Genomic DNA, 21,460 nt, shown 5'->3' on the forward strand with positions numbered 1-21,460 from the left:
TACCCCAAATCCCTCTTTTGATACCAGTCTAGCAGCAACTTTTACTTTCTTTATTGCACTGTTTAATCCAGAGAAGGCAGGTGAAAATCCTATTAAGAAAAAATTTCACAGCGCCTTGGATTATTATTTCTTTCCTTTGTAATAAATGTCATTTCAGAAAAGTTATGTCAACCATTTGTCCTTGCTACTTCTCTTTGGGACTTGAGAAGAAAGCTAAACTGTGTTAGGTTATGTCTTAAAAGTTTGTCTGCACAGGCCCAAAGGAGCACAGGCAATGGCAGGAGGGTGAGCCCCAATAATACCCTGCTGGGCGATCCAGCATCCAGTCATCAGCAACTGTGGAATCTGAAATCCAGGCCCAGCCACTGGGCTGGCCAAGCACCTGAGCTGAACCCTGGGTGGGATCCTGTGTCGGTTTGACTGAAAATGGGTTAATTTTCTTCATGCAGTTAGAAACCTCTCTTTTTCACAGATAGCACACTCATTATTTGGACTTAGTTTGAGAACAAGCAGATAACACCCCAGCACAGAGTTAATGTTTTTAATTGCTCTGGTCTGAGAGCCAAGAGCACTCTGAGCACTCCGCCCACAGGTGTGTGGCATAGAGGAAAAGTAAGAAAAGTAAGTACTGGGTATGTTTTCTGAATCTTCTGGATAATTTAGAATGCATTTCACAGATCAAAATTCCACTTGTAGTGTACAAGAAGGAACAGAAGACACATGCCACTGACTCTGCATACACTGGTCAGAACCTATAAAAAGAGCCACCGTACCTTTTTGTGCTTTAATAGTGTAGGGCATGTGAAGTTCATAAGAAATATTCTTTATTTGAGAAACTCACAACAACAGAGTAAATAATCTTATTTTACAGTGGCCAGTAATCAGTATGTGAACACTCTTTGGGATTAGCAATCGGAACAAGCATCTCTCTAGCAGCAGTCAACAGCTTTCCCCAGCAGCTCAGGGCAGATTCACTGTGTCCACCTGAAACTCTGGTGTGCAATTAGTGAGAATGTGTTTGCTCAGTACACCCAACTAATGCAGCTGTACTGCTTTGGTCCCTTCCATGGTGCAGCACAGTGCTATATCTACACAGGGATGTATTTATAATGTAGAGTATGATTAAGCCCACACCTCCTTTCCAAAAAAGTTTCAGGATTTTTACCAACCAGAGAGGAAGACTAACTTTTTATCTCAAGCAAAAGACATCAGTGTCTTCCCCACTCTATTGCAATTTCAAAACAGGAGATGGCTTACAGTTATGACAAGTGGCGCCACTGTATCCGCTCCCATCACAATTGCACTTGAAGCTGTCCCACGTCTGGGTGCATTTGCCACCATGTTCACAGTGGTTGGGCACACACCTGTAAGGGTGAGATGCAAAGACAGAAAGAAAAACCTAAATGAGCATCAAGATTTACACACAGGTAAATTGTGAGCTACCCAAGCGGTGTATCATGTCCTTGCCTGTTAATTAATCCTTGTTATTTTAGGCAGATTAACAGAATTTATATCTGAACACACAAATGCATAGAAGATGATAAATTAACACTCTGCTGCCAACCCTTTCATAAACAGAAAAAAAAGCACAATAAAGGTGGAATACATACACCCATCATAAATTAGGGTTCTAAACTATGTATGACTGGTACTTCGCTGTCAAAACAAAAAGAACATCACCAATCACACCTCTTCCTGCTGTGTAGGTGGTGTCATGCCTCAAGGACTCCAGTCCCACAAGTGACTGAAAGTGAAAGAAAGAATGCCAGTCAGTTGCTATTTATCTTTCTGTTGCCAGCAATGGGATAAAGTGGAGGCAGATCCTGCTGGCTAATGGAAATTACTAATGCTGCATTATTAAAATGAACAATAGGCTTCAGTATAAAAGCTGTAGAAGTTTCTTCTTCACAGGGATTTGTGGCATGGGTTGTTCACCTTTCCCCCATCCACCTGCTTCTCTTCTCCAGCTACGCTGTTGCTGGAGAGTGGAAGAAATGCAAAAAGAAAAAATGGAACAGAAAAAACCAAAGTTATAGCAGAATACATATTTATTGTTTGAAATATTATCTAAATGTGTTTTCAAAGATTTGAGTTTGGCCAGTTTCTTTTCTATCAAAGATAAAAATGGGAACTATCATGTACTTTCACCTTTGAAACGATTAAATTCCTTTTCTTTGAGAGGGCTTTGAAATACGATTTCAAATAATCTTTTTTTTTTTTTCTTTTTAAATTTGTTCCAGTCAGACTGAGTACAGGTTCTGCATTTTTTATCAAGAACTAAAGGAGCTTGTCTTTCAGGATGAGCTGGCCAAATCTAATTTATGAACTACATTTCTTATTATGACATTAAAAATAAAAATTAGGAGAACCCCTATTAGACAAACACATTCAAATATTTTTACAAATGCCATTACAAATCAAGTATGCCTATCTCTATGATAAATCTGAAGTTCATCATATTCCTGTGATAGTTAACAATACTCTATTACACAAAACCCAAAGACAGCTTTCCTTTTATATATGGCAATTTATTGAAACTGAAAGTATCTGGGTGAACCTCCTATAAGCTTCGTTCTCATATCTGCTCACGTTCCCATTAATAGCATTGGCATACATGACTCAACTACAAGAATAATCTATGTCATGATATGCATTAGAGACCTGAACATTGTGGACTTGTATTTATAAAAGATTTTTGGTTTCATGCATGCACAAGTACCTCAGAACATACACAACACAGATGTCTTGCATGCTATATCATCCCAGAGTAGTCAACGCTACCCATTGTTTCTTTTTCAAAAAGATCAGAAAATACCGGCTTGGTTAAAAATAATGCTTAAAAAATGCTCCCCTAAAGCAAAAAACAAAGCATTTAAAATTATTGTTTTCACAATAAAATACAATGAAACTACCTGAGGTAATTATCACAGTTCAATAAACCATAAGCAAATTCATTTAGTTTTGTAAGTGTGGCAGGCTAAATGCCCAGATAGAGCTCATTACAGCTATTTGGCTAATCAGTGGTGATGACTTTCTGTTGTGTTCTCAGTATCACAGAAGACAAACAAGAGCATGTAATAGCACATTCCTAAACGCCCAAACAATTAATAATTTATATGAATCCATAGCTGGTGAGTACAAGAGTGGGGAAAGTAGAGAGCAGTGATATTTCAAAAATAATCTCATAAAAGTAACTTTTATTCAACGATATAAAAATCTACAAAAGTTCCTAAATCTGAGTATGGCTTTGTACTTTTTCCACCCTTTCAAAGTAACTGCTTTTGATGCATTTTCTTCTTTGTTTACATTTGAACACACATTACTTTAAAGGTATTTTTCCAATGGCCAAACTAAATATTTTTCTATGTGAATTCTGCCAGCTATTTAAACAAAGTCTCACACATAATGGCAGCAACTATTTTCATGTTTTAGTGTGGCATAACTCACTGTTACTATACCATAACTAGTAAAGATTCTGCATTACTGACTATATAACTGAGGTAAATGACTTAATCTAGGGAAATATGAAAACCAGATACTTATCTATACTAACAGAAACAGCACTCAGCAGCGACTGGTGAGTACAGCAGCGACCACAGAGCAACTGCACAGCACGTCAGAGCCTTTCACTGGTATGGAGTGGTAACAGAGAGAACAGTTTTGCAAGGTGCAAGCAGGTGGATGACCTGCTCAGCCTGGTAGTAGAGCTGCGAGAGGAGGTGGAAAGGATGACAAGTATCAGAGAGCTGGAAAAGGAAACTGACTGGTGAGATCAAGCTCTGGCTGCCCAGGGGCAGGTAAGACCAGCAAGAAACTAAGATAAAGGGATTTCTGTATGCTCCCCTTGCTTGGCTGAGGAGGGCTGTTCAAGGGAAAGGGATGAACCAAAGAAAGTCCGCACTCAGGGTGGCAGGAGAAACACCCCCTATCCATCCCACCTTCCCAGGTGCCTCTCTCCAACAGGCATGAGGCTCAGGATGAGGAATGCAGCAACTTGGGGAATAAGGGGGAATGGAAGCAAGTTCCTGGCTGGCGCAGAAGGAGGATTGTTCCTACTGTGACCACCCCACCCTTCCACCTTCCCTTGCGAAACAGGTATAAGGCCTTGCAAGTGGAACCAAACAACAACACTGAGGGAGGTGGTTCCACTGAGCCTGGAGGTGCCTCAGAGTCAGTCACCCTGCACCCTCCATCGAAACAGCTCCCAAGAAAAAAGGCAGGTTGTGGTTGTAGGAGATTCCCTTCTAAAGGGAACAGAAGGCCCTATATGCAGGCCAGATCCACTTCTCAGTGAAGTCTGCTGCCTCCCCGGGGCCAGGGTTAAAGATGTAAAAGGGAAACTTCCTGCCCTGGTTAGGCCCTCAGACTACTACACACTAGTAATTTTTCAGGTAGGCTGTGATGAAACTGAAAAGGGAAAACTAAACACGACCAAGAGAGACTTTAGGGCCTTGGGACAACTGTCAAGGGATCAGGAGCACAAGTAGTGTTCTTCATCCCAGCCAGGATTGCTGATAGATAATGGATAGTGGCCTAGTGATCACCTCTGTCATGTCCCTCAGGATGTAACTAGTCTGTATCTTGGATGTATCCAGTCTGGCCTCCTGGACGTGTGGGTGTCTAAGTGGTGTAGCAGGTCACTAACCAATTCCCGTTGCATTACTGGGGCTTCATTCTGCTCCCCATCTCTGTCTTCTGTTTCAGGGGGCTGGGTACCTGGAGCACAGCTGTTCTGACTATTAAAGACTGAGGCAAAGAAGGCATTTAGTACCTCAGCCTTTCCCTCATCCTCTGTCACTGTGGTTCCCCACACATCTACCAGAAGGTGGAGATTCTCCTGAGCCCTCGTTTTGTTGCTGATACATTTATGGAAACATTTCTTATTGCCTTTTACAGCAGTAGTCAGACCCAGCTCTAGTTGGGCTTTGGCCCTTCTAATTTTCTCGCTGCATAACCTCACAGAATTCTTGTATTCCTCTTGAGTAGCCTGCTCCTCCTTCCAAAGGTTATAAATTGTCTTTTTATTCCTAAGTTCCACCCACAGCTCTCTACAGCCAGGCCGGCCTTCTTACCCAGCTGCTCGCCTTCCGGCACGTGGGGACAGCCTGCTCTTGCACCTCTAAGATTTGTTCTTGAAGAGAGACCAGCCTTTCTGTACTCCTTAGTCCTCCAGGACTGTCTCCTCCAGGACTCTGCAACCAGCCAGAACAGATCAAAGTCTGCCCTTCAGAAGTCCAAGGTGGCAGTTCTGCTGACCACTCATCTAACTTCTCCAAGAACAGAAAACTCTACCATCCTAAGTAATGGCTATTCCTTCATTTCTTTGTTATTTGCTGATTTATTAGCAATATTTAATCAGTAATATTCATGATATTCCTCAATAATAACTGGTATAGATAGTGTTGCTTCATTTTCAGCTGTGGTAGGAGGCAACCCATAGACTTTCACCTTTTACCTTAAGTACTGTAACTATCCTATAGAATGCATATTTTTTTCCAGTCCTCAACAACAAAGGCCAAAGAAAAAGTCCCAATTTCTATTTCTAAATAAAACCCATACCATTCCCTTCATTTTCCTCTGATGTTCAACAATACCCTCCCCTTCTTAAAAGTATATATGGTATTTCTACGAAACACCACTTGGAAAAGTGGCTTCTTTTATGCTTTACCTGTAGCCAAGCTATTTGTAACAAATCTGTTTTAATCAACTGTTGTTTTAAAACTACAGATTGAAACTTTGACCTTCCAGCAGGATGAGAAAAAACTGTATATTAGAAGTTCTTCCTCACTGTCTACCCAGATATACCTAGCACAAGGAATACAAATGGCCTATCCATGCACTGAAGGTTTAACATTGCCTGAAGCTTTAATATTTCCTCAGAGATGCCATACACAAATATCTAGTAAACCACTAAGTTTCACCACACCTCTAGACTGTCCAAGAGAGAAAACTGAGAATAGGATGCTCACATAGTCTGCAGAAAACACTGTTTTCTCCCAAACGCATCTTTGGAGCAACCAAGAACGGCACTATGGTTCAGACATATTTCACTGTCAATCAGGCTAGTTCTACCTGTCATCTTTACTAAGGGTCCTCCCCCATCAAGAATGAATATATAGATGCCAGATCATAGTGAATGGTCTGTGAATCCCAAGGAAATATGGCAACTAGAAGTAGAGTCAGATACCTGGCCTAAGGCCTCCTGCCAGAAACATAGGGGACCGCCTGTGCCAAATGAACTGGGACCAATAAGATGTTTCTTCGGCATGAAGATATGAAATTGTGAGAAGCTGCTCTTTTGAGGACTGTAGATTATAAACAGAAAATATTTTGAGAAACTAGACTGAAATACAAGACAATATAACTAGAACATAAGAGAAGTCCAACATGGAGGTAGGAATGACCAAGGCATGGACAGAAGAGTCTGACCAGACAGTAATTTCACAAAAGGGATCTAGGGAATTCCATATATGGTACAGTGATACTAAGTGAACCTACCCAACTATTGCCAACAATAAAAAACAAAACAAGAAGCAAAAGAAAAAGGGATCTCATAATGTGGATGTAAGCAGGAGAGTGATATGAAAGACCCATGAGGAAATCCTCACACCATATTCAGCAGATCTGAGAAAGGACTAATTTTCAACTGTACAAAAAGTTGTTGGAAACAGGAAGGTTACAAACTGCTATAAATGTCCTCAGGGAATGGGTCTTTGCAACAAGGTTCTTTAGTGGTAAAAGGTATTCCAAGAACAACTCAAAATAACATACATCACGTATGACTCAAATATGTTTGGTCCTGCCTGAGGGTAGGAGAACAGCCTCAGACACTTTCCCAGACTCCTTTCTAATCCAGATATTTTCATCCCATAAAAACCAGAAAGCATTACTTTCAGTCTCTTAATTTCTCATTATATGATTACATTTTCCTAGTGGTGTGACTGCTATTTAACCTCTGTGAGTCAACAGGTTTTGGTCACTACCTCAGTCTTTTTAGAGGCCCATACTCTCCCAGGGCAGTGATGTTTAATACATTAACTAGCTTCCCAAGACAAATTGTGCCCAAGGTGCACAGTTATTGACTCCAGCTCTCAGGGTTAGAGTTCATTTGTGCAGGAAGTCAAACATGCAGATAGCCACACACAGACTGTTAAACAGAAGTCCCCCAGGACTGAAGAACCATCACAAATCTCACTATTCTCTGCTGTATAACACAGACTTTTCCCTTTGATCCCTGCCTTTTCCTTTCTCTTCCTGCTTGCCCTTCACTCTGCCCATCCCTAGCGTAAGTGCAAAATACAGCTTGTGTGTAGACATAACCTAAACTAACTCTCTGCATATATAAATTAGAAACAACCACGCCAAGAATCACTACCAAAACATTCACCTGTGCAATTACTCCTCTACGTGAGAGGTCAAAAGAAGGAATGAACTACACACAAGTGATATTTGTCATGTACTGCTCACTACTGTTCTGAAAATAACTCAATGCTACAGCGATAATGACAGCATGAATATTTCTGTAGACCTGAACAGAACATTAAAGGCTTTTTGCAATGGAAAATAAGCTGGGTTGAAGTATTCTTAGCATGAATTTAAATATTTTCCTTCTCATCATCAAATTCCTACCTAATCATGTTCCTGCTTACACCTCACCTCTCATTTTTCTCCCAAATTGTTTCTGTTTTGCTTTTTTGTCCATTGCTCTCCCTCAGAACTAACCACCATCAGTTTGTTTTGATTGGTCTTACAGTGCTTTTCCATTAGTTGCCGTTTTTATTGTCTCTAAACATCTGTTTAAAATCCATACCCTTTATCACCTTTTCTTGCAAAGATCCTTTAGAATGCATACTACTATCCTTGTTGAGTACAATGTTCTGTCACTATTTACCTTCATTTACACCCACAAAAGACTATTAAAAGATGCTTAAAAATCAACCTTTTTTTTTTACAATACAGGGCTATCTGACCACTCAAGAAGACCATGACAGATTATGTCTATAATTTGTAAGAGCAATAAATAATGCTTTCATCTGGTAGTCTGAATCACTAAATATTAATGTATGTAGCTTACATAAAAGATCTGCTGTAAACTAGTAACAACAATCACAAAAATATTCTAAATGTATGCATCTGTTTGCAATGATATTGCTCTTTAATAAGCAATAGAACACATCCCACTCATCATGTTAAAAATAGTACTGCACAATAAGATAATCCAATTAAGGACACATTGCTATCGTACAGTCCTCCTGTACGAACGTCAAACTAAAATCACCCATTTCACAGAGAGACACAAATTTTCAGAGTGTCCTAAATCAAACTAAAAACAGCTGGTCTGACCTTTAAGATTATTTCTTACAATGTAACAAGTGTCCTAAGTGACTTTGAGATTTTCACCAACAGTATTTGGATCTCATATGCAAGGCAACAGAAAGGGCAGATGGGAGGGACTGTAAAATTAATTTAGATTTGCAATAATTCCCAAACTAGTTTCATTTGCTGCTGACTTCTACCCTAATTGTGCACAGATGCATATAATTAACAATGGCAGAACTAAACAATCCTTCCTGAGCCAAGAAGGACTTACCCTTTCGTTATCACTTACTGTAATACAAGGCCTTCATGTTTCCTTGGTGAACATTATCACACTTTTTCTGTCATGAGAATAAAACAAAATGCTTTACACTTTTAAAGACTGTGATTTACAAAGAGCAAATCAATATTAAAATATGCAGTGACATTTGGTTAAGCAAAGTTCCTTTAGGGCATATTCCTAGAAAAGGCTGCCAAACAGTTGTTCAGTGTTATCTTCAGACCAATAAGGTGCTATTCTAAGCTGTTTGCATTAGATTAATGAAGGACTAATGCATAAATAAAAATACCACAGTTAACTCATTTGGATCAAGAGATCCTCTTGGATTTATGCAGTTTTTAATTTGTATATGGCAGAGTAGAGATGTATTATGCCTTACTTCTCCACCACTTTTCATTTCCAGACCACTTCACAAATTAGCTCCTTAAAATGAAATTATGCTGGTTCCACTTTAGCAATCACAGGAGCTGGACAACCCATTTTTCTGCATTTGTTGCAGAAAACCTCCTATACCTGTTATGCATAACTTAGGATCTATGGTGGCTGATGGCTGAGCACCTATTGAACAGCCCGATCCGAACTGTTGCCACTTATGCTGAAGCCAAGCAGGTGTGGGTGAATCTACTGCATCTTCTAACAAGAGGGAATTTCCCAGCCCTGGTATCCCTTCTGTCAGCTCCTAGAACTTGCTTCATTTTAACAGGAGCTGTGGCAGGAGGGGATGGTGTATTGGGCACCACTTGCTTAGCTGTCCATCTTCTCTGGAGTGGCATGGGGAGGAACAACAAAATAAACTAGCTGGAAATAGCCCAAGCTGCAAACTGGACTATGCTGTGATAATCTTACAGAGGCAGAGGATAAAACCACAAATTCATTAAAAAAATCAGGCTGGATTAAAGAGAGAATTTCTGTTGCACAATGCTTTACTCAGCAAACTCAGAGCCTTATCTTCAGCTAATGGAAAAAGCACATCTACATCTATCTTAAATACTGTCTTAAGTCTGCCTGAAAACAAAAGGAAGAATAAACTGTTATGGAAGGCCAGCTTCTAAATATGACCTATCTCCCATGGGGTTTTATTTAACTTTGTTCACTACCCTGTGAAGAGCTTTGCCAAGTTAGCAACTAGGTTAAGGATTTCTAGAGCAGGTGAGAGCTACTCTATGTAACATGATTTTGGACTGGTGTATTTGAGTTTATTATTTACACAACCACGTAGAAGTGGAAATTAGTCACTAACCTAACTTTGCCAGTGTGGCACAATTCAGCCCTCTTGGGGATATGAGAAGATGTGTTAAGCACTGAGGAACCCTAGAAGAATCTCATGGGTTTTTCTCACTATGTTTCTGAAGAAATCTCTAAATCTTTTCAAGTATTGCCCTGTTCAAAATCTTAACTGGATTAACTTTGTATTCATGTAATCACCTCTCTTTTGCTATTTCAAATGGATAAAGAACATACTGACTCGCCTTGAGAACAAACCATAAAATTGATTCTTTGATGTCTTGTTAATTATTTATTACTTCTGCATTTTACAACTTGAATAAAATACAGCTCCTGAGATTTTCTGACACGAACTTCACTTTATAATCAATGTTAGACAATTGGAAAAAGTTTCTCATGTTCTTTAGAAGATTATAATTATCAAAGCACATAGACCAGTGAGCAGCCTATATAATACAGAACAGTGACTACTATATTCCCCGCTAATAAACGTGAGTTAAAATGCTTTGAATCACCAGGAAAATACACAATTTTATAGAGCTTTGTTTTAAATGAGTTTACTCCTAAATTTATCTTTTGAGGAATAAAGAAACTGATGATTAGAAATCTTTATGTTTCTTCTTGTAATGTAACGAATTACTCAGTAATAAAGATGATTATAAAACTACTGGGTGATATTTTATTAAAAGCTCCTTTCTGCATCAATCAAAACTGGGCATGGGCCACCACTCCTTGGTGCTCACCATAACAGATCTCACCTCTTGCTGTACTCATTTTGGTCCCTAGTGTCTCAACCAGGGACAACAGCTATCTCATGTTGATCTTCAAACAGGTGATAAAAATCCTGATGCATCATACGCTAAAAGCACAACTTATTAAATATGTCTTGCTTTGCATATTTATAGTACATGAATCACCTGGATGATCACGAAGCTATAAGACACCATCAACTACTATTGATGTAAGTATGGTCTTGGCTTAGCATCCTATTTTACCAGCCTGGCTGTGACATAATGAGATTGAGCCATATTTCATACCTGGTAGGTTTTGAGTTGAACATATTGAAAGTCAATGTCCCAGCTGTTATTATGGTATTGTTTAAAGGAAAATTGAGGTAAAACATGATTTAGCGCTACTAAAATGTGATGCTGATCGTGTAAAGTGCAGATTGCCTACGTGATTTTATCTAAAAATTACTGTAAAAAAGCTGGTACTCCTAAAACACAACAGCAAGTGTTATTTTACTTGCCTGGCATGAATGAGTTCTGATTCACCTAAAACACTGTAATTTTGTATTTTACTCCTTACCATCATCACTGTCAGGAATCTGGCCACTTTCTTCACTGTGATAGACACAATCTGGAAGTTCCCCTACGAGCACTGATTTGGAGGCAAAGCTAGGATAAGCCCTGATGTCTTGACAGAAACTGTGCATCTTGCATTAACGTTTACATTGTAAATTGTTAATTCCAGTGGATGGTTCCAGTAACCATATGACCAGGAGAGTCTGCTCTGTAAGCATTGTAGAAAACACTTTCAGCTTAAGCAGTGAAGGTTTTTCCCCTTCAAAACAAAAATATGATCTTGGCAGTAATGCAAAACACATAGTCTATGCAACGAAGCGAACGTGAAATGGAAGTTAATGTTTCTGAGACACCTATTAATGACAACAGGTATAAATGCCAGTGTCATTATTAAATCCCTAGCAGAACACGTAAGCCAAGGACACTTATTTCTTCAGCATTTGAAAGAAATGCAAACCTTCCTTATTTCTTGGTAGAGCAAAAATAAACCTACCAAGACTTTCAGTTATCCCACTGTACCATAGAGGAGCAGCTGAGGTCAGCATGCTTTTCTTGCTTATCGTGCTTGCAGACTCCTAGTTTGCTAAATATTGGCAAGGACATATAGACAAAGTTATCTGAGACATGAATTGAAATTTGACTTGGATCAACCACAAATGAATCAGATGTAGATGGCATTTACACATGATTTATTTATTTCACATGGAACACTCTTCCTGAGCTGATCCATACAACCACAAGCCTTAAAGATAATTCATTAGAGGCAATATAATGTTCACATTCACTTTTAACTCTGTCTCCTTTCTCATTCACATTTCTCATTGCTTTAGTTTGCAAGATTTTTGGATCAGAAAAAAGGATTTTTATTTATATTTGCACAGGATGTTATCACAGTAGAATTTCCTCCTTATTATTGCAGTCATCGGGAACAACAATGATAATAAATAGTAACAGAGAAATGAGTTATTTCTCCTGCAGATCATCATGGAGTATATTCATATCACTCGCTAAAAACTACACAATCTGCTTTTTTTCCTTTATTGTGACAATTCTGCCATATACCATAACCAGCAATATGCTCAGCTAAAATATCGTGTATGAAATATGAAGCACATGGGTTCAACTGACTTATCTCCGTGTCCTTTGTGTGTGTACTTAGTGCACATCAGTATTTTATTCTTTTATAGAAGCCCTATAACATTTTTATAAATTGCAATACAATGAGTGTTGTACTCTAAAGACACTGAAAGCAAGGATGTGCCAATGAATTAGCAGCTCTGCTGCAGTGCAGTCACAGCACTGTGATAAATACACTACTACAATGCTCTCCTCACAACCTATTATTCAATTAATTTTCAATTTGCTGAAAACAGATATGTACAGTAAGTAATAAACAACTCATTTATTACCTAGAACTTGTGTAATGGACTGTTTTGAAGCCAAAAGGCTTACTGCTGAAGTAACAAATAGGTGAGAGTACATGCATGTATGTGCGTGTTCACACACGTACATTCAATGTAGATAAACATACACACATGCTTTTTCCAAGAAGGATGACAATTTCAAGCTTCTGAAAATGGCCAGCACTTTCAATAAAATAATTTATATTGAGAGCAAAACTGTTTTTAAGAAAAATGTATCTATGAGGATAGAACTGTTTTAGTAACAGGTACTTGACTGTAAAACCTGTAATGACATGATGCTCATACGCTCAGTTTTAATTACGAATAGCTCATTGCTGGGAATCTGTTATTCTCCTTGTGTCTCCTAGGAGTCTTGTGATTGCTGTGTAGAAAAATGGACAGATTATAATTTCAAGTAGTTTAGAGGCTCTTGATTCTATTTTTCTGATTTTTAAGCACTGCAATTTGGGCACCATAGTTCAGGCTCTGTCAGTATTTCAGTTTATTATAAGCTTTGATTTCTCAAGAGTTTATATTTCAGTTACAAAAATTTACTCCAGAAATTCAGCACACAAAGCATAAGCCAGAAAGGAAATAAACAGTAGCATACTGCCGGCACTGATTCTGAAACAGCTCATGCAACTGGACCATTTAGTATTCCAGGAGAGTAAGAACAGGCTGGTAGGTAGTTTCAGAGTTTTTATTTTAAACAGAAGAGGAAAAGAAGGAAAAATCCCTACACAATATTTTGCTTTTGCTTTCCAGATACTTTGTCATGAAATTTTTGACACCTGAAACAGACTGTTCAAGAGGAAAGGGCCAGATTTGATTAATATCTCAACTTGAACAAATGTTGGAAAACATGTTGAAATTTTTGAAATGTGTCATCTGACATGTTCAAACTGAAGAGTGTATTTTTTTTTCCTCAAAATGTAAGTTAAAATATACTATATGCATTACACTCTACCAAGTCAAATAATAACACCTTCCGGCTCTCTATTTCAAACAGAAAATATAGGTCCAAATATTTTCCTGAGGGAGCAATGGGTTGGAGCAGTTGAGAGGGGCATTATGCAAGAAAATTGTTGAAAGAACTGGGAATAAGAGAGTAGCCTGAAAGTCAGCAGATCTGACATGGGAGCAATCCAGACTGGTTGTGCACCACTGGCTGCATCAATGATATGAAAGAAATGTAATACAAAAAAAAAACCCAACAAACATATCAGATACAGAGAGAAACTGTATATAGAAGACAAAACTGCAAGTGAACAAACTGAGGAGAAAATAAAATGTTTAATCAAAAGTGTGATAACTGTGGGGGCCTTTTTGACTTTTTCATGGATATCTGGCTAAAGTCTTTTGTTTACCTTATATCCAAAGAGATGTGTTGCTATATGTACAGAAGAAGAAGGAACCATGCTCACTGCTGCAAAAATGAGAAATATTTTCATTGTTTACAACTGTTTACAAAGTGCCAGCTATATGATAAACATAGTGCAGGTCTTGCATAAAAATCCCTTTTTAGCCAACAGCTTTGATAACAAAATATTACAGAATTATCCCTGAAAACAAAAACATGTAGTTGATCTATTCCATTCACTTATCAGAACCAGTTTATGCTTTATGTTCAATATTAGTGAGATAAAACATACCCGATTACAAAGTATTAATCACTACATGCACAGTTTTTTGCAAGACATGTGTCTGGCCAAGTAAAATTAAATCATCAATCATCACTATTTACACTTCATTACAATATGGACACAAATATCAAGATTAAATTAGCTAATGGTATGCATTGCTAAGATAATAATCCAAGAGCAATAATAAGTAAATAAGATTATTATATACATAGTGTGGACCTTGCCTTATTAAATCCTTGAGGTGATAGCTGGTTATTTGCTCTTCAGTAGAAGAGACTTCCTCAGTCTTTTGCTCACTATACATTAAACAGAATGGATAACTGGTTTAGTTTATTATCCTTAAGCATATAGGTTGTATATTTCATTAATGGCCTTACTTACAAAGACCTGTTTGTTCTCCTAAAACTTTGCTGTCTAGTTAGTGCTCACCCCTTAACTTTAGCTCATTGAAAACATGTTGTCAATTCCTGTTCTTTGTCTCCCTGATATACAAGAGATTGGAAATAAATGCTGAAATTACATCCTCCTGTGGTCTTCTCTTACTAAACATTGCTGCTAGCAAGACCTTTGTAGCTCTTTCCTCTTTCCTTAATGAAGCAGCAGGTAATGTAAGAGTGATCAGCGAAGAGCAGGGGTATCCCAGATGTTCAGTCGTGCCTATGCTGAGCTGTAGTTAGAAAATAATTTTTATGGTAAACTGTAACAAAGGCTTGCAATAATCTCTGCTCAGGCACCACAGGTACGCATACCTCCCCCTTTTTTCTCCCCTTCCTTTACCTACAATGTTTTGACTCTGTACTTTCAGTCTCATGTGAAAATGTGCCCCACATTCTTCCCATATTTTTCTCTTGATCCAACTTGATTTTAAGCCCCAATTTCCAAATATGCCACTCTGTTCCCATTCCACAGATTCTGAATAATCACTGTTTTCTCCTGCTCTCTTAGTTGTAATCCTGGTGAACACTAACAATACCAGTGTATCTAGACAATTAGGTATATTACTTCAGGCCTGATATTACCACCAGATTCACATCTCTTCTTCCTACCTCTTACTGACATGAATATTCCTGATCAGACAAAAGAATCCTGAATAATATACTAAAATCTTTGTGGAACCCTATATTTGATTAATGTCATTTAATGTTTGTATGTACAGGGTGTTGTCAGATATGCATAATTTATTCATGTCCCTGCAGTGAAGGAACAAGTGTACAGGTGGACTAAGTCTTACTGTGCTCATGGTTAGGATGTAGCCTGAGTACTAATGCTCTGTGGTAGCCGAAAAAGTGTTTCTGGATAAAGGATAAAGCAAACCCTATGAATGTTCTTTTACAAATCTTACCTGATTAAATTAAACTAGGCTTTTGTTATTTATACGAATTTGTCCAACCTAAAAAAGCCAGTAAAGCTTTGACGGCCTCTTGTGGAATCCACAGTCATTCTATAAAGCTTTGCTAAAACAAGATTTCTGAGATAGGTCCCCTGGCAGGTGCCTTTGGTTCCTGTTTCTGATGAACAAGGACCTACAATCTGCTCTGCAGAACAAAGCTGAGAAGACAAATAAGGAAAGCTTTTCTTTCTACAGAGATACCTCAGAAAAAAGTCAATAGCAGAAAGAAATTCAAGTTTGGAAAAAAATACTCATTTTCTTCCTTGATCACTGTAGTAATTGCACATTTCAGTGTTTCATGGGATTATATTTTTATTTGCTCTCCAGTGTTCAGATATGGAGCATGGAAATCAAGGTCATACCAAGTAATTGTATACCATGGCACGGTAAAGCCATTATTTACATTTTTTCAGTATAAAATTATGAAATAAACTATATTTTTAAATGGCCTTAGATTAAGCAAGATTGCTAAACAGTCCGCACTTAATTCTCAGACTTTCATAAACCTCAATTTTGGTGGATGGCTTTCCACCTTAGAAATCAGATATTTGACCAAGCTATGTCAAACCCACTTAAAAAGAATTCATCATAGTTTAACTGAGCCTGTCTACAATGGATGAGAAGTTTAAAGTTTCAATTCAGAAATACACTAAGATTTAATAACTAGAGATTACTAGTTCTAAAATACATAAAACCAAAAAATAGAGAGCAATGAAAAGTGAAACAAGTGTGAAAGTGGTAACCTGTGTGGCTTTCTGTTTCAGTCTATAAGATACCACATAAAACTTGCCAAGCAATAATTTAAACATGAATCACATTTTCAAAATACTATTAGTGGTACACACAACTAATTTATCCTAATAACTTACAAGAGTGTGCTCATTTTTGACTTCTTCCCTAAAACCAGAAAGACTCTTAAACGTCTTAGCCATTTATTTGTGAATATTTAAATAGACAATGTTTCTTCAAGCTATAAGTGTTATCTCTTATTTTTACAATATTCTGTAGTGAAGGACTGAAGTGTAACTTCTTTCCACCACAGTGGAGCAACTTCTGCTGCCAGACACATGTTCAGAGCTCCAGTTGGAGACACTCAAAGGCATCGGCACAAAGGACTCACCTGGCAACCTAAGGCCAGTGCACAACTAAGCTGAATTGATTCATATTATACAAATGAAACCAAATTTTGAAGTCTAAGTGATAGAATAACAAAAAAAAATATCAATCTGGTAGTTTCCCTTAAAGCAAATGAGAGTTTGCAGCAGTGTTTAATGGCATCAGGGACAGCCTGAAATTGCTACCAAGCCTAAAAAACTCAGAAAGCATATTTCTACTGCTCTTGATGATGTATAAACTTTAATACTTAATGTTTTATTAAGAATAAAAAAATGGCATGGGAAGTATCAGAAAATGAAGAAAAAATAAGTATGTTAGGTGTGTATGTTTTTTAATGAGGAGTACTACTGTATATGCTTTCAACAGTGAGTTACACTGTGACTGAGCTGATACCTTCAAAGAGGTATTTTGCTAGACAAATGCTGAAAAATATGTTGGTTTAGGTACTCTGTGAGGAGAAATGTTATATTATTTAGCCTGTGACTAAACTGCAGCTGTAGACAGTTACTACACAGATATCAAGAGCTGCATGTGGATCTGATAAAGAAAAAAAGTAGATGCAACTAGAAATAATACCATTATGTGAAAGTGTTGTTCTTTGTCTTTCACTTCCATATACAGATACAAAGCTAAAAACTTGAACTGTGAATATGTGAGAAGAAGAAATACAATGTTTAACCCACAGAATGCCTTTTGGTTCTTCATGAGGGCTTCTGAGGGCAGTATAGAGGTCATTTGAAAGCCCTTAAGTATGCGGAATACACCCACACTCTGCATTTATTGGATTTATATTACACTAAAAATAAGTGTCCAGGTATCTTCTAAAAGGCTTAGTGTCTAAATTACTCTCTTCCTTCACAGATCTTCTTCCTTCTTTCATTAACTTTCCTGCATTTATGCTTTGCTGTTGGGGGGGCAAGATGGAGGGAATTGTTTCTCCCTTGAACCAGAAAGTGCTGCTGAATACACAGATTCATTGTCTCATTTAGAGCTCTGAAGTGGTCTCAAGAGGATGCCATGGATGTGACTAGCTAGCCTTTGTGCAGTATTGCCTATCTGTCCAAAATACCTGGCAAGTGACAGCAGAGAATGAGGGTGACCTTACTGGCATTGTTTGGTAACAAACACAGTTTAAGAAACGCGTAGCTCTTTACCTTTGCCCCTGCAATGTTTTTAATGTTACCTTTATAGGTAGTTACTTTTAAACATAGTTTCTTTCAGATATTTGGTTTAAAGATTCATACTTTATGACATGTAAGAATCAACACTACCACAACAGTAGAAGTGGAAATGAGCTGTGTCAATCACAGTTTCCACCAAAGAAAACCTCTCTTGTAACTACAATGCTAGGTTCCTGATTTTAGAGTAGTATAATGTAGCAGAGCCCATGTTAGTCTGACTCTCTTGTGAGCCACTTCCTTTCATTATACTAAGAGACTCCTAGTAATTTTGGGTCCTCACAGAACTGTCAAACACATAAAAGCCAAACCTTCACAACATGTAACAGATCAGAAGAGATAAATCAGCTAACAAAAGCTGCTTGAAGTTTTGAAAGCTGCTCAAGAAGATCTTTATAGTGAGTCACCAGTCTTGCAAAGATAGGTCACATTTAAATTATGAACCAATGCGTTATCTATATTGGAGAGATTGGAACTCAAAAATCACAGCTACAAACAAGAGAAAAGTCTATGCAAGAGCAGTGAAATTATACTGCAATTTGCTCGGCTACAATGATAAATTATTTCTAAGCAACATGTATCATAGATAGTGGTGCTATACAAATAATCTGTCCCTGAATTTTAGAGAACAGGACAAAATGCTACCAATTTCAGTGAAATACTGAGCATGGTTTACAAGATAATGACAGTCCTCACAGACAGAAGAATACATGGTTCCCAGTGGGCTACAAACTACAATTTAACCCAGAAGCTCCATTGACAAAACTGATGGCTAGAATTCTGAAGAAAGAGTCATAAAATCATGAAATAAAATTATTAGGTATTATCAGGTTTAAATTGGAAAATCTATGATGTAGGAAAAGTAAGTTTATGATGCATGAGAAGGATAAAGAATGCTAGTGAACACATAACCTAGAAAAATATAACAAAGTTAAAGATAATGTTTTTCTAAAACAACACTCTTGTTCCATGCCCCACCCTTAATCCACAAGCCTTCTCTTCTTCAGGCTGAACACTCCCAGATCTCTCAGGCTGTCCTTACAAGAGAGATATTCCCATCCATTAATCATCCTAGTGGACTCCCTTGTACTGCTGCATGGGGTTAATTCCCCTCAGGTTCAGGACTTTTTATTTAATTTTGTTGAATTTTGTGATATTCCTGTCAGCCCATTTCTCCGGCCTCTGAGGTTCCTCTGGATGTCAGCCACTCCTCTCAGTTTTTATCATCTGCAAACTTGCTGAGGGAGGGTACTCTGTCCCAGCATCCAGGTCATTAATGAAAATTTTAAACAGTATTGGCTCCGGTATTGATAGCTTGCGTATTAACCAAATGACCACAGGTCACTTGCCTTCAACTGGACTTTGTGCCATTGATCACAACCACCTGGGCTCAGCCCTTACATTAGTTTTCAACCAGCCTTACTATCCACTTATCTAACATATTTTTTCAGCTTTTCTATGAGGATGTTCTGGGAGCGAGTGTCAAAGGCTTTACTAAAGACAAGGTAAACAATATGCACTGCTCCCCACTTGTCACTGCTCCACCATCCAGTCACCTCATTGTAGAAGGCTATCAGGTTGATTAAGCATGACATCCCCTTCCTAAATCCATGTGACTGTCTCAAATGACCTTGTTCTTCATGTGTCTGGGAATGGTCCCCAAGAGGATATTCTCCACCACTTTCCCAGGGACTGAGGTGAGGTTCACCAGCCTGTAATTACCCAGATCTTCCTTCTTGCATTTCTTGAAGATACGTGGGAGATTTGCTCTCTTGTAGTCTTGTGGAATTTCTCCCAATTGCCACAACCTTTCAAAGTTGATTTAGAGTGGCTTTGTAATGATATCAGGCAGCTCTCTCAGCACTTGTGAGTGCAATCTGTCAGGCCCCATGGACCTAGGTATGTCCAGATTGTTCAAAGTGCTCCCTAACCTGATCCTTCTCCATGGAGGGTAAGTCTCCCTTGTTCCAGACTTTCCCTCAGGTCTGAAGAGCCTGGGATTCCTGAAAGGCAGTTTTACTGGCAAATACTGAGACAAAGAAAGCATTCCATACCTTGGCCTGTTCCATGTTCATTGTCATCAGTTTTCCTGTCCTATTCAGCAGTGGGCCTACATTTCCCTAGTCTTCCTTTTGCTGTTTAGGTACTTGTAAAATCCTTTCTTATTGCCCTTGTTTTTTATTTCCACTAACAAATCCACATATGATTCTTAAAACATACTGAGACTTAAAGCTATTTTTGTCAGAGGTTGGGTCATTTCTTCTCTTTTAAATTCTGGGAGGCACTCACATGAGGGCCTTCCAAGCTGACGGAATATGTGAACCTCTTGCAATGTATGAGCCTCACGTAAGCCAGGATTCCTACTAGATTAGAAGTAATATATCATACGGTCATAAAAGGCCAGTATTTGAGAATCCTGGGGTTACCCAACAGTGAAACATGAGATCACATAGTCCACACCAAGGGTCTCAACAGGTTTTTCACAGAATGAAAACAAAGTAGAATGTGCTGTCAATTATTGACTGTATTGTAAAGCCCAGGATGCATGATTAATTTTACCTGCAGATGAGTGAAATGCACATGGGGAAATAAGAATAGCAGATAAGAGTTACTGAAGTTCGGACACAACTTAATTATGGTATCCTCACAAAAAAATACCACAAGATCACTACCAGCCTGCAGGGGTAAGTACCTCAATTTTATTGCTCACAAGAAACATTCAAGATACATGAACATAAGCTTTAAAATGTCAGTGTCTCATTCTCACCTCTTCTTAGATGTCATAACTTGTTACTTTTCTATGCTAATATATTTGAACTTCTGCTATGTTCTGGAAACTTCCTACAGCACAACATTCACAACAAAATCTTGAAGAGTGGATGGGTCAAAGGATCTCACATTAATTCCCAAATATACCATTCTAATAAAATTTAGGACTGTAACCTAATTCATAGACAGGGGTTTTATTTACATCCACAACTACAAGCCGTCTCATGAGCCATAGGATGCTCACTGGCCATGCTGGTGCTGCTGCTGAAGTAGCCTGGTCTTTTGGGTGTCTCTGGTAAGGAGTCCTGGATGGGAGTGTTAGAACTGAGCTTTTAAAATGGTTCCATTCTCCACTGTTGTCTAAGTTGTGCCAATGCTGCATTCCAAACAGGGCCTCCTCTGTCACAACTGACAAACCAGTGAGTAATACTTCCCTCACACTTCCCTTGTCTGAGCCATACATCTCACTACAGTACAGCCCTTTGAGACGATCAGCTAACATTCGTTTCACCATGGCAGCATGCTCCAACAAGCTGACAGTCATGACGCACTGAAAGGGCAAAGGAGGAGCCCGGAGGAAGAGAGGAATGATAAACAACATGACAGCAAGCACCTAGCTCATCTTACAGACTGAATACAGGTGGTGTGCTATATGCTCTGTTTCCCTTTTTGGTTCACTGCAGACATAACAAAGTGTTTGGAGATAAACAGAGAATCTCATGCCTGCTACAGCTTAGTAAATCTGAGATCATAACATTTTCCAGACACAGGCTGATCAAGTATGGATTGCTAACATCAGGATGCAAAAGGCTTCTTTTAAGGTCCTATGGTATGAAG

The 21,460-nt window shown here is 38.4% G+C and overlaps 1 protein-coding gene across 1 annotated transcript in view; it reads right to left on the reverse strand.

The window, feature by feature from the left end:
• CNTNAP2 (contactin associated protein 2) overlaps positions 1-21,460 on the reverse strand; it is a gene marked incomplete at its 3' end in the record, with an annotated part of 1,137,334 nt that overhangs the window by 397,267 nt on the left and 718,607 nt on the right. Inside the window, exon 11 of the mRNA XM_080338877.1 lies at positions 1,258-1,364. Within this exon, the coding sequence (XP_080195003.1) occupies positions 1,258-1,364 (107 nt within the window). The remainder of the gene's footprint in view (positions 1-1,257; positions 1,365-21,460) is intronic.

The sequence above is a fragment of the Nesoenas mayeri genome (assembly GCF_963082525.1).
Source record: "Nesoenas mayeri genome assembly, chromosome: 2".
NCBI classification, from domain to species: domain Eukaryota; kingdom Metazoa; phylum Chordata; class Aves; order Columbiformes; family Columbidae; genus Nesoenas; species Nesoenas mayeri.